At 31.9% G+C, this 14,738-nt stretch overlaps 1 protein-coding gene across 1 annotated transcript in view; it reads right to left on the bottom strand.

The window, feature by feature from the left end:
* Positions 1–1,582: 1,582 nt before the first annotated feature.
* Positions 1,583–14,738, bottom strand: part of LOC139488721 (TATA-binding protein-associated factor 172-like) — a 95,964-nt gene continuing 82,808 nt past the window's right edge. The window contains exons 31-40 of the mRNA XM_071274545.1: positions 14,615–14,678; positions 13,755–13,962; positions 13,162–13,292; positions 11,898–12,020; positions 11,427–11,575; positions 10,347–10,502; positions 6,814–6,891; positions 4,819–4,948; positions 3,113–3,204; positions 1,583–2,452 (exon numbers count right to left, since the gene is read on the bottom strand). Coding sequence (XP_071130646.1) covers positions 2,185–2,452; positions 3,113–3,204; positions 4,819–4,948; positions 6,814–6,891; positions 10,347–10,502; positions 11,427–11,575; positions 11,898–12,020; positions 13,162–13,292; positions 13,755–13,962; positions 14,615–14,678 — 1,399 coding nt within the window. The 3' untranslated portion in view covers positions 1,583–2,184. The remainder of the gene's footprint in view (positions 2,453–3,112; positions 3,205–4,818; positions 4,949–6,813; positions 6,892–10,346; positions 10,503–11,426; positions 11,576–11,897; positions 12,021–13,161; positions 13,293–13,754; positions 13,963–14,614; positions 14,679–14,738) is intronic.

Raw genomic sequence — 14,738 nt, forward strand, 5'->3', positions numbered from 1 at the left:
CCGTTTCCATGGAAACCATGCAAAAAGGTCAAAATGCTCCAAAAACTTCCGGGTTTGGTGAATAACTTTGGTATGCTTGAACCTAAAATCATCAAATTTTTATGCAATATAGTTGTCCACTATATACAGGTTTTGAATGATTTTGATAATCATTGGAACTACTATGTTACCATGGATACAGGAGCAAAAATTTCAGAATGCTTCAAAATTGATGAAACTTGATATGATTGTTAACTGTCAAGTCTAGATATGACTTTTGAAGTTGGAATTTCCAAAATGGCCACGGTTGCCATGGAAACTGCAAAAATGTCAAAAATTCTCAAAATGGTTTTAACTTAATGAAATTTTATATTATTGGTAACTGACAAGTTAAGATGAGACTTTTGACTTTGAAATTTTCAAAATGGCTGCCGTTGCCATGGAAACGGTATAAATGTGAAATACCTTAAAATGCTCTGAATATACTGAACATTTACAAAAAGATGAATAGCCATGCATATTTGTGCATTTACTGTTAAACAAGTTTGAAATGGCTGCCGCTTAGTGGCAATAGGGGGAAGGGTGACATCCGCTATTGCTTGCAATGGCAATTCTAGTATTTCATTGTTTTTCGTATATAAATGTTAAGAAATCAATCAGAGTTTTATACGTGTACATATTTATGTACCATTCATTGCATAAGGATGATTTCTATGCAAACCAGCTCATATACCTTTTTTTTCACAAATTCTCCATATCAAGCTCTTGGGTTGATATGGGAGTTTTTTCATTAAGTAGACAGACTTTGAATTACAGCATAAGCCTATGTATTTTTTTGTTTCCTGGGTAAAATAATGATTGACATATCAATGGTCTTTTAAACTTTAAATTTAGAATGACAAAGATTAACATCCTAGAAAACATTTTTCTTGAAGTATAGGATATTTACAATAAAAGTTTTAGAGTATACTTATTATTCCTTTTGTCGTAATCCAATGGAAGTAAAATTAACTCCCTTATAGATATAAATATAGACAAACTCAATTCATTTAAATGAAATATCAGTTAGTATGCAACAAACAAAAAAATAAACCAACAAATTACACATATTGACAAACAGCAAATATATCAAGTATCCACTGTCCATAGCTTTATAGGTTGCACTTTGTAAATACAGATGTTTCTCAAAACACGCCTCTTTTGGGGAGTAATTGAATATTCATAGAAAATTAATTTTGTTTACATACTGGTTCCCAGTTATGCTCTCTGTGTTCCATATCGCAGAGACAGAACTTGGGAATGTTACCAGTAAATAAACATGTGCAAATTGTTTACATTGAAATCTGTGGTAACCTTTCATTTGAGGTAGGGGTAGTTAAGAAAATTAGTGTAAATTTAAACTCTGAGAAGTTCAGGGCATATAAACGTTGAAAATATGCCGCACAGCCCTACATTTTGACCTTTGAAAAAAATTGTGGTGCATATGAACTTTCAATTCTAGGATAAGATTTTTTTCAAAACTTCATAGTAAAAGTGGTACAGTTTTAGCCGTAAAAGGAGTTCCTATGGGAAATTGCATTGTCAATATTTACAGAAATGCAACCTATAAATAGGAATTAAGTTTCTATACTTAAAATGGTTTTGACAGGATTAATATATAGTTTCTATTTTGACATTTTACCTTTGAATATTTTTAAAACATTATAAATCTATATCAACTTAACCAATGTTGTAATAGTTTTATAATATTCCCCAACAATATTTGTAATTACTTTTTGAAAACAACTGTGGCCTGCAGTTAAAAAAAGTTGCAATTTCTATCTATTGTCATCAAATTAAAAGATAGGACAATGGCTAGTGGAATTACAAATAAAAAGGAAGGAATGTGTTGCTATGGGATACAACTGAGCAATTTTAAAAATAACCCTGCAGTGTTGAACTTTTCTGTCCTTAAAAAAGTTCAACTTTTGAAAGTTTCAAAACAAAGATGAGGAAAGATTACACATTTTAATAGTTGGATTTTGCTCAATGTTCAGTGACAAATATTTCATGACAAAGAAAACACTACATCAACAAAACATAATCTTAACTCCAAAAATAAATTCCAGCTCTTTGTGAGTAGTTTAAGCCAGGTCTGCTGACTAATTATTAATTACTTGTGTTCATGTCTGTATTTAGTGATAGTTTAAACCCACATACAATGCTTCATTTCAGAGATTCCATAAAATTGTCTAGACTGTATTCCTTTTCATATTGTGATTCATCCCATAACTCGCCTAGACTTTCAATTACAGTTTGCATGCTTTCCTTTTTATTCCATTTGTCTCCCTGTGATGAGCCTGCAATCTTTTCTCCTTTGTTCTTCTCATCCAATGAAAACAGGTCTAACAACTGATCAGTTCCCATGCTTTGTAAGCTGGAATTTTCTTGGCTGATAACTGTGTTAGCAATTGTCATTTTGAACTTTTGAAGACTGCAGAATAAAAATGAATACGTAAATACTTTATGCATAGTTTTGAAAATATTATTCTAAATGAGATCTTGTTACTATGGTAATGTTACACTCTAAGTTACCCTTCAAATTTTACAAGAATATGTTGTTAATTGAGTTAAAAAAAATGACATTAAAAAACTGATGAAATTTCTAGCAACTTGTATCACTTATTTCCCTACAAAACATTGTGTCGGCTGAACCAGAGTAACCCTCCCTATCTCTCTTTCAAACTTGGTTAAAATAATGTTTTTTCATGCATTTGAGAATGAAAGTTTTTTATAAATCAAATACTAGACCATGAGGTTATGAAAATTAGAAGTAACATTATCTTACTCAAGAGTTAGAATCAATTCAACCAATTAAAATGCTGGATTTTGTGTTTCAAGCAAAAATGTTATACTCCAAGTACAAAGTTAAATTTTATGTTCAATGGCTTAGGTCTTTCTGTAGTGTGTGAGACTTATTTATAGAAGATCACTTGCCAATCTCAAAAAAAAAGATCAGCAATGAAAGTGCTGTTTTCCTGATAAATCATCATTTTGTCATGTTTTTTAAAGTCTTTCGACATTGTTCAACCATGCGTAACCTCCTGACTGAGAATAGTAGGGCCCACGAATCTAAGAAATAGTTCATACTCACCCCATAATCTTTTCCTCAAGTGTTCCTCTTGTAATCAGTCTATACACATTGACAACTTTCTTCTGACCAATTCTGTGTGCTCTGTCCATGGCCTATAAATAACAACAAAAATTGATAATTCATTTTCAAAGAATATGACTTTTTTATTAGTTGTTGTTGGCTTTGAACCAACTTTCAATACTGTGAGTACTCTTATATCAGTGCTTTGTGGCTTAAGATTTATATTTTTTTAGCTGACTATACAGTTTGAATTTTTCTCATTGTTAAAGGCCATACAGTGAGCCATATTTGCCTACATTCAGAGGGGCCTATCCAGTCATTTCTTAAAGGTGGGAGTTCCCAACCCAGGATAAAGGGGGGTCCCAACTATATGTCCCAATTCAAATGCATTGATCATCAAGAAAAATGGGGGTTCCAACCCCTGGAACCCCCTCCCCACTATGGATTCGCCACTGATCCATATCATTTGTATGGTGAATATTTGTCTCATTGGCAATCATACCACATCTCCTTATTTGTTAAACAGTTGGGTCCCTCTAAGGCAGGCCAAGAGGTGGGGGATTTTGATTCAATAATACTCAACTTTAACAGTTACAATTCAACCAGAATTCTGTTCTATGGTCGGGTTGTTGTCTCTTCGACACATTCCCCATTGCCATTCTCAATTTTATAATGTTGACTTTAACAGTGCTTATTTGTTTTCAAGACGAACCCCTCATACCCCCTGGCTACAGGTGTGTATGGGAATAAAACTTTCACTAGATGGTAAGAAAATATTTTAATCTTTATGTAATTTGCATTGGAAAATAAGGAAAATTTGTTTTTCAAATTACAGCAACTGTTCATAAATTGTTTTTTAGTGTGTGCAAAAGCATGATAAATTAAATTCTGTCAAGCAAATTAAAAAATTACAGAAATAAAAAAAAATTACAGAAATAAAAAAAATTACCGATAAAAAACTTGTACTTTAGCAGAATCTGTGAAATAATCATAAATGAATTTTGTTCTGCTATTTTTAAGAAGTTGCCGATTAACAGTAATTTTGATGCAGACAACTACACAAGAGGAAGTGTTCCCCAGCAATAGACTTTTTTCATATTACTGACTTTTGACTCTGGATTATATAATTTTTCAACAGGTTATCTTTCTGTGGTAGGGCATCCTGGTACTCAGTCTTGTAAGAGTTACCAAAATAAGGAAAATCAAACATATAATCACATATCTGCCAACTGTCACTATTTGCAGGGGATTTCCCCCATGGAGGCTCCCAAATTGAAATTTTCAAAGAGCATGTTTGTCCACAATTTTAAACAAGACAGTTAATTTTACGATGCCATTAAGCTTATAAAAGTATGAAGAAGCTAAAAAACAACATTAAAATGTATTTAAAGGCCCCCTTAAAGGGTTTTAGTACTTTGACAGACATTTTGCACGCAAAACCCCCACGGGCATTTTGAAAAGTTGGCAGGTATGTAATCAGTGTAATTTGAAGGAAAAATTTGCTATTTTTTGATGATTTTGTTGTGTAAAGAAAAAATTAAAGCAGTCAATTTTCCACAAAATGTACTGATTGAAAGCTTGATTTTACTTTTTTATGTTGGTCTTACCTGACTTGGGTAGCAGAATGTCCTACCTGTCAAAAAACATAAACTTTGGAGTCAAATGTTGGTATTAATATGAAAATGGTCTTATTGTTGATCAAATACCTGTAAATCTTTCATCGGATTCCAATCATGCTCCACAAAGATGACAGTATCAGCACCAGTCAGATTTAGTCCAAGTCCTCCAACGTGAGTAGTCAATAATAAAATATCAATAGATGGATCATTGTTGAACCTTTAGTAAGAAGAAAAACATTGATAATGGCATTCATGAAGGTATCAAGTAATCCCTTAATTGCAAATTTTTTTCATTTAAATTCAAATAATAAAAACTTTCTTTTAGTTATAACATAATCATATCTTTTTTGCCATCATTGTAGGCACACACAATCAAAACTCCCCTGTTACAAGTTCCTTGAATACCATTTGTGCTTTTATTAATCTTCAAAAATAATTCCTTTAAAATCCAAACTTTTTTATATACATGTAGATTAGACTGTTTTTCTGTTTGAATGGTTTTACACTAGAAATCTTTGCGGCCCTTTATAGCTTGCTGTTTGGTGTGAGCATAAACTCCATGTTGAAGAGTGTACCTTGACCTATAATAGTTTACTTTTATAAATTGTGACTTGGATGTTGAGTTGTCTCATTGGCACTCATACCACATCTTCCTATATCTTTTCATATTATATTGTCTTCTTCTTGTTTGTTTTTTTAATACAAGCTGTTTGGTTGTGTTATTGTCTCTTTGACATATTTGCCATGTCCATTCTCAATTCTATGTGACAAATTTTTGTCAGTTTTTCAACCAAATATTTAGTAAAAAAAATGCCCATTAGGTTTTTATTGTTTCACAGTCAAAACTATAGAGTGAGAGGTACCATTTATGATGAAACCCAGCTATTCAATGGTCATTTAAAGTACCATTTGGTGTAAATGGTTATCAAATGATAGGCACTTGCACGTGATGAACTTTTTTCTATTTAAAATAGATTTTCTGCTTTGGTTGTTTTTTAGTCTTTTTGACACATTCCCTATTTCCATTCTCCACTTTATTTATTGAATAATGAATACAAATCCTGACCAGTCACTTCCAATGTTCAATCAATCATCTCAATTATTCCTTATTATGTTAATTATGGAAGGTCGCTTCTCAGTTTTAGAGTAATTACCTTTTTAAAACACTAGTTTATATTGATAGGGGATTAATAAAGGAATCCAAAGAGCCAAAAAAATATATAGGTCACCGTGCTTGTTTTCGAGATATTAGCCTATGAAATTTTGGCGGGAAAATATTCTCTCTTGACTTTTCATAGCTTTATCATTGACAATTTGAAGTTCTCGAAAACCGTTAAAAAGTAATTAAAATTTTATAAGACTTTTACAGATGGCTTATCATTATACATGTAAAAGATTTATAAAAAGAAAAATGGGGGTCACCGGGCAATTTTTTTCAAGGCATTCAAATGGATAAAACCAGAGGATTCCGAAAATCTGACAAAAAATCCAAAACATGACAAGCCAGCTTCCTTAAATGTTTGGCTTGAGACTTAGTATGGATTCATATTACTTTATGGATACCACTTTTTATTGGATTTCAAGGGTAGAGATAATCGCAACTTTTAATGTACAATAAATTACTATTTTATCACTTTTTTGAGGATCTCAATAGTAGAGGTAAACACGAAATGTATATAGAAGTACACACTTTCTTAAGGCTTATATATTTACAAACAATCCTCAAAATCAAATATTAAATAAGGAAAGAATTATTTTCCATAATTCACATAAATAAGGCCATAAAAAAGAATAGGTTTGTTTGCCCAAACGCTACATACCCAGAAAAAAGCTGCCTACTCAAATTCTTTTATTGTCCTGATTTGAAGAAGTTTTTTTTAATCAGATGCATGAAGACTAATAAACACCCGATACATCAATTTCTCTTTTTGAAAAAAAAAAGAAAATGCCTACCTACCTACCCACTGTCTCAACCTTTGGGTAGGGTTTGGGCAAACCAAAGTATTTTTAATTGTGGCCTAAATGAATCCATAGTTGGAAAACAATGTATACCAGTATCATTCACTGTTACCATTAACATACCTGTTTACAATATTATGTCTGTTATTGGCAGGTACACTTCCATCTAACCTGAGGTAAGTAACACTTGGCATGTGAGTTCTGAAACAAAAACAATTTTATGAAAATTAAAAGAATTTCTCAATATTACAGATTTCATCATATTGTAAGCTTTATACACATAGACCAAACTGCTAAACAAGATACTTCAAAGTCAATTCAAACTAATAATAAATAAATTATGTTTTCCCAAACTTAAGTATCAATCAGTACACATCCAACGGATTTGGTGTATGGACATTCATTACCAGTCTGAGAAAAACAAGATCTTATGATGTGCCAAAGTGTAAGTATCGACAGGATGTAGGACCAAAAAGTGTCTGTTGCTTTATAGCCCTACATATTAAGTTATGCTTAATATATATCAAAATTAAAATAGTAGTTAGTACCAATGAAGACAATATTCAAAGATCTTCCTTCTATTTTAAATTTAATAATAATTAGTTTATTCATAGGATTAAAAAGTTATCATGGAGAATAAATAAGGTTTCTCCCAGTAAAGCAAACTCACAAAACAATCTTTGAAACAATTTAGTTAATGTTTTATATAATTTGTGACAAAGAAATCACTACATAAACAAGAGGCTCTCAAGAGACAGAATCACTCATCTGTATTTGTTTGCTTAAATCTTTCATCAATGATTATTTTTGCTTTTAATATATTAATGAGTGGCTTGGAAAATCCATTTAAATGTTCTTTGTATCTGTCATATTTTCTTCAAAAGCAAATAAATGCATTTTACCCCTATGTTCCATGTTAGCCATAGTGGCTTTGTTTCTTGACGTACAAGGAAATAAAAAAATAAATTTTATACTAGATACTCTGAAACTTAATCACCCTAAGTTTGGCTGAAATTGATTCAACAATTTCAAAGAAGAAGATTTTTTAAAGTAAGCAATCAAGATGAACCAATTGTTAACCAGGTGCTCCGCAGGGCGCAGCTTTATACGACCGCAGAGGTCGAACCCTGAACAGTTGGGGCAAGTATGGACAAAACATTCAAGCGTGATACAGCTCTGAATTTGGATTGTGATCAAATTTTTGACATTACATGGGTTTTTTTACACAAAACAAATGTCAAGATTTTACAAATCAATTAAAGATTTCTTCTTATTTAAATCTAAAATTAAATAGTTGACACAGCATAGGTTTCTGACACAGAATGAATGTGGTCTAATGAACTTAAAAGTTTTTTTTTGCCTTTGAGCAATTCACTATGCTGTTGAATATTAATCCTCTCAAAAAAATGTTTGAAGAAATTTTCTTTTTATTTATGAAATCTGAAATGAGAAAAATTTAACCCCCCCCCCCTTTTTTCACATCCCCGTTTCCCTTTTTCCAAAACTGATATCAATTCAAATTTCTAATGGAGTTTGCAACAATAACTACTCTTTTAAATACATCATAAAATATTAAAATGTAAAATAAAGTGCTTGTTATCACTGAATGGTAAAGATTGGTTGGTAGTAAAAGTAGAATATACATTGTTTATTGTATAAAACAATAAAAAAAAATTCATCAGCAACATTTTATATTGGCAAATTTCCAATGAAGTTATTTACATAAAGCTATTGGCAAATAAAAATAGAAAATGACATCATAGTCATGTCTGGCAAATTTCCAACATACATTATCTAAAACATTTTAGATAAGATAAGGAAAAAAAGCTTTATCAGCAACATTTTATATTGGCAAATTTCCAATGAAGTTATTTACATAAAGTTATTGGCAAATAAAAATAGAAAATGACATCATAGTCATGTCTGGCAAATTTCCAACATATATTATCAACTACTATTCTATACAAAGAAAGATAACTCCAATTGAAAATTAATTGCTATTGCACAATATTGTGCAATTAGATATTTCTTGCTATTGTGCAATACTGTGCAATTGAAAATTTCTTGCTATTGCACAATACTTGATATGGAATCCTGATTTGGACCAACTTGAAAACTGGGCCCATAATCAAAAATCAAAGTACATATTTAGATAAAGCATATCAAATAAGCCCAAGAATTTAATTTTTGTTAAAATCAAACTTAGTTTAATTTGGACCCTTTGGACCTTAATGTAGACCAATTTGAAAACTGTACCAAAAATTAAGAATCTACATACACAGTTAGATTTGGCATATCAAAGAACCCATTTATTCAATTTTTGAAGAAATCAAACAAAGTTTAATTTTGGACCCCCATTTGGACCAACTTGAAAACTAGGCCAATAATTAAAAATCTAAGTACATTTTTAAATTCAGCATATCAAAGAACCCCAAGGATTCAATTTTTGTTAAAATCAAACTAAGTTTAATTTTGGACCCTTTGGACCTTAATGTAGACCAATTTGAAAACGGGACCAAAAATTAAGAATCTACATACATAGTTAGATTCGGCATATCAAAGAACCCCAATTATTCAATTTTTGATGAAATCACACAAAGTTCAATTTGGGACCCTTTGGGCCCCTTATTCCTAAACTGTTAGGACCAAAACTCCCAAAATCAAACCCAACCTTCCTTTTATGGTCATAAACCTTGTGTTTGAATTTCATAGATTTCTATTTACTTTTACTAAAGTTATGGTGCAAAAACCAAAAATAATGCTTAATAGGGCCCCTTTTTGGCCCCTAATTCATAAACTGTTGTGACCTCAACTCCAAAAATCAATCCCAACCTTCCTTTTGTGGTCATAAACCTTGTGCTAAAATTTCATTGATTTCTATTTACTTATACTAAAGTTATTGTGCGAAAACCAAGAATAATGCTTATTTGGGCCCTTTTTTGGCCCTTAATTCCTAAACTGTTGGAACCAAAACCCCCAAAATCAATCCCAACCTTCCTTTTGTGGTCATAAACCTTGTGTCAAAATTTCATAGATTTCTATTCACTTAAACTAAAGTTATAGTGCGAAAACCAAGAAAATGCTTATTTGGGCCCTTTTTGGCCCCTAATTCCTAAAATGTTGGGACCAAAACTCCCAAAATCAATACCAACCTTCCTTTTGTGGTCATAAACCTTGTGTTAAAATTTCATAGATTTCCATTCACTTTTACTAAAGTTAGAGTGCGAAAACTAAAAGTATTCGGACGCCGGACGACGACGACGACGCCGACGCCAACGTGATAGCAATATACGACGAAAAATTTTTCAAATTTTGCGGTCGTATAAAAATTGTTGCAATAATAACAAGAATGTGTCCCAAGTACACGGATGCGACATCTGCACTATAATTTTCTCTATGTTCAGTGGACCGTGAAAATGGGGTAAAAACTCTAATCTGGCATTGAAATTAGAAAAATCATATCATAGGGAACATGTTTATTAAGTTTCAAGTTGATTGGACTTCAACTTCATCAAAAACTACCTTGACCAAAAACGTTAACCTGAAATGGGACAGACAGACAGACCTACAGACCAGAAAACATAATGCCCCTTTACTATCGTAGGTGGGGCATAAAAACATCGCAAAATAATTTCTGAATTGACAGTATAACTTACTTGAGCAGATCATTTTCTACGATTTCCAGCATACTTTTGAGCTGACAGAAGAGCAAGACCCTATGCTGACCAACAACTGGACCCTCACTCATAGCTGCCTGACCACTGGTACCACTAAAACTGGACACCCCTATACCACAATCATTTAACAACTGTCTGTAATAGAAATATAACAACAATTAACTAAAGGAAAATATATTGTACAAAGAAGAGAAACTGTGTACTAATTACTAAGTAATAACATTTTGTTTGATGAACATTTACAATTTTCTGCTGTTTTTCTAAGGCTGTTTGCTTTTCATTTGTAAAGTGCTATAGAATGTTAAAATTGTGAACAAAAACTGGTATGGTAACCTTCTTGGATACTGTGGATCCATTTTTTTTGGGGTGGGTACCAATTTTAATGGATTAATGAAAACATGTGTTTTTGTTCATACAGTGCAACTTTCTTAATTTGACACTCGAGTAATCCTACAACTTGGATCTGACAAAAATTTCATGTCCCCAAAAATGTCTATAACAATCTTTGGTAGAAAATCTTTAGAAACCTGTCACTTCCGTAATTAGACACTGTTTTCATATTCTGATGTTATTAGTTAAACCTAATTAATCCTGCACTAAAGTGTTGTGAATAAAAGAACATTTTTTTCATATTTTTGTTTGTGCCTTCCTGTGTGATAGCTTTTGTTTCTTTAAATTGATGGTTTTCCTATGTGACAGTATGTCTATAATCTATAATGAGATGAATATCAAAGCTGAGTGGTCCACTAAGGCACCTTTTACTATTTTAAGTAAAGAATATATGCGAAAACAAAAAAAAACTGTAAATTATTCATTGAAACTCTATTCATAGGACTTAGACAGCACACAAATAAATACAAACATGAAATCACATATTCAAGGTGGCACCAATCTAAATTCAGTCACTAAATCATAAAGAAAGGACAAGACTTTAAATTATCTAATTTACAGAAGTGAGAGTATTCACAATCTCTTATTTACATACTTGAGAGCCATAAGTTTAGGAGTATGTTGGAGATCTTGTAGATGGAGAATATTCACACTATCTTATATACATACTTGAGAGCCATTAGTTTAGGAGTATGTTGGAGATCTCGTAGATTGGAATTCTGTTGTTTGAGCTGGACAGTAATCTCTTTATATTTAGGATGGTTTGGTGTCAGTACCAGAGACGGATGATTACAGACTTTCTTCAGGTATTGTAATGCCTGCAACAATAAACCATTCAAAATTTAATATATGCATAAACCTTTGAGGAAAAGAATGTAATATGTGTCCATGGGACACAGATGATACCCCTGCTTGCAATTTTTCAATTTATAAAGGAGCATAAACATTGATAAATGGAGAATGATAAAATAGACAACATCCAAATTGGAAATTGATTTGAGTTTTATGGTAATAAGTGTTGTATATAAGTTTCATAGCATTTCTTTGAGAACATATGTATCCTTTACAAACATATTTTGCTTTTAGCATGTAAATTTTGATATTTTTGTTTAAAAAAACATGACTTATTGAATATTTTACCTGGAACACATGACCAATTGATGGACTCTGTTTCTGTGAATCTTCCTCTCCTCCTAATTGAGTGACAGCATCATCCAAACCTTGCTTAGCCCTAGACTTGGCAAAATCTTCATACAATTGTACCTGCAAAATAAGGTTTATTTATTGCAATTGTTAGAGATAATTAAAACCTCTAGAAAATGAAATAAAGGAATATTACATCCAACCATGAATGCTGCAAAACTAAAACCATTAAATGAAGTCATTTGGATGAAGGGAAAAAATTGAACACAGATGGTACCATTTTGAAGAAGAAACACAAGACATAGTGATCTTGCTGAATAAACATATGACAAAGGGACGGACAGACAAGGGAAAAACTTAATGCCCCCTCCACTACGGCAGGGTGCATAAAAACCATATATTTGTGCATGACCTTTTATAAATATAAGTTTTTCTTCAAACAGGAAGTAGAACACCAAAGTAAGGGAGACATTTCACTAATTATGGCATATCACAAGGTAGCTAATACATGTTATACCAAAACATAGAAATGTATTACTTATAAAATCATGGACTTACCTGTAATGGACTTAGATCACAGTAATAATTGACTTACCTGTAATGGACTGAGATCACAGTAATAGATGACTTACCTGTTATGGCCTGAGATCACAGTAATAGATGACTTACCTGTAATGGCCTGAGATCACAGTAATAATTGACTTACCTGTAATGGACTGAGATCACAGTAATAGATGACTTACCTGTAATGGACTGAGATCACAGTAATAGATGACTTACCTGTAATGGACTGAGATCACAGTAATAGATGACTTACCTGTAATGGACTGAGATCACAGTAATATTTGACTTACTTGTAATGGACTGAGATCACAGTAATAGATGACTTACCTGTAATGGACTGAGATCACAGTAATAGATGACTTACCTGTAATAGCATGAGATCACAGTAATAGAGGACTTACCTGTAATGGACTGAGATCACAGTAATAGATGACTTACCTGTAATGGACTTAGATCACAGTAATAGATGACTTACCTGTAATGGACTGAGATCACAGTTATAGATGACTTACCTGTAATGGACTTAGATCACAGTAATAGAGGACTTACCTGTAATGGACTGAGATCACAGTAATAGATGACTTACCTGTAATGGACTGAGATCACAGTAATAGATGACTTACCTGTAATGGACTGAGATCACAGTAATAGATGACTTACCTGTAATGGACTGAGATCACAGTAATAGATGACTTACCTGTAAAGGACTGAGATCACAGTAATAGTCCTGTATGATTTTAGGGGGTAGGTCTTGTAATACATCTTCCTTTAATCTTCTTAAGATGAATGGTAAGACCTGTCTGTGTAGAGATTCCATAGCTAATGCTCCTGTTAAAGCAAGATTTAAACAGTATTGTAATATATGTATATATATATATATATGTATGAGTCTTATTGTCTATTTTTTAGAAAATGAGATTTCAATCTTATTTGAAGATTAATTAAGAAACACTTGAAATCATATTATATATAAAATACAATTCATTCATAAGATTTTCATTGCCTGAACTTTATTACTGAACACTAATTTCTGACGATTTTCAAATGTTTGATGAAAAAACATGTATCTATTCACTGATTGTATTGGTTTGTTGTTTTTAAAGCAATTGTATTCTTATGCAATAATTTGACCCTAATTACAAAAATTTTGGCCTTTGCTTTCAGAAATGATGTACAAATGATGAACAGTAATAAAACATTGCCTAAAGGCAAATAACACCTCTGTGGTCTCATGTTCGCCTTGAGTATGAAAGGTCATTGTGAAATTCAATGAAACATTTATCTATCTACCTGCTTCTTGTTCCTTAGACGTGCTCTTGGCATCCCTACTTTGTAGAATGGGCTTGCCATATCTGGCCTGGAACTGTTTCTCTGTACCCAGGAATCCTGGCATTAGGAAATCAAACAGGGACCACAGGTCTAATACATTGTTCTGGATAGGGGTCCCTGACAATATCAGTCTGTGGTTACAGTTCAGCTGTTTTACAGCTTTTGATAACTGAAACAGAATAAAAGAACTATGTTCAACTAAAGTATCTCTTTTATGTAATATGGTGCATATATAATAAATTGTTCAACCATTGTATACATCCTGTTAACTGTGACTGTAGTTAGTATACAGAATTTAGGTTTGAAAATTGGTTTTGATGAACCGTTTAAGCTATGGTATTTAAGTTACTAGAGTGTCTAATTGTCTACATGTCCCTTTCAGTTTTCATTTACAATTCAACTGGCTTATGTCAAATGATCCTAATTGATAGGTTTCAAGTTGACAGTAAAATTGTTAAAATTTAGTAATTTTATGCAAAGTCCAGTGTCTAAAGATGATGAACAAATAAGTCTTTAGCCATAGGTAAAACGAATTAAACCAGATAAATATACACCAAGAATTTAAACAACAGTCTTCAGGATGTAATTACAAAAATGTAAAAGATTTCAGCAAAAGTGTAGGATAGGTATATTTCAAGCTAACAGTCACTACATTCATCTTACAGTACTAAATGCTTTAATTTGCAATATGCTATCAAATCTTTATTATATTATTCATAGTTATGTTACTCCATTATCAAATTTTTGTATTATTGTGTCAACTTCTACATGTTTTGTAAATTGTACCTCTTCTCTGTGTTTAATTATAAGGAAAAACATACCTTTGTTTTACCATTTTTAATAACATGTCCCTCATCAAGTACACAATAATTCCAATTTATGGACCTAAAATTACAAACATGTGTTAATCAAACTAAACTGTTTTTTAAATGCACACTTTGATTT

The sequence above is a fragment of the Mytilus edulis genome, chromosome 9 (assembly GCF_963676685.1).
Source record: "Mytilus edulis chromosome 9, xbMytEdul2.2, whole genome shotgun sequence".
Lineage (NCBI taxonomy): Eukaryota > Metazoa > Mollusca > Bivalvia > Mytilida > Mytilidae > Mytilus > Mytilus edulis.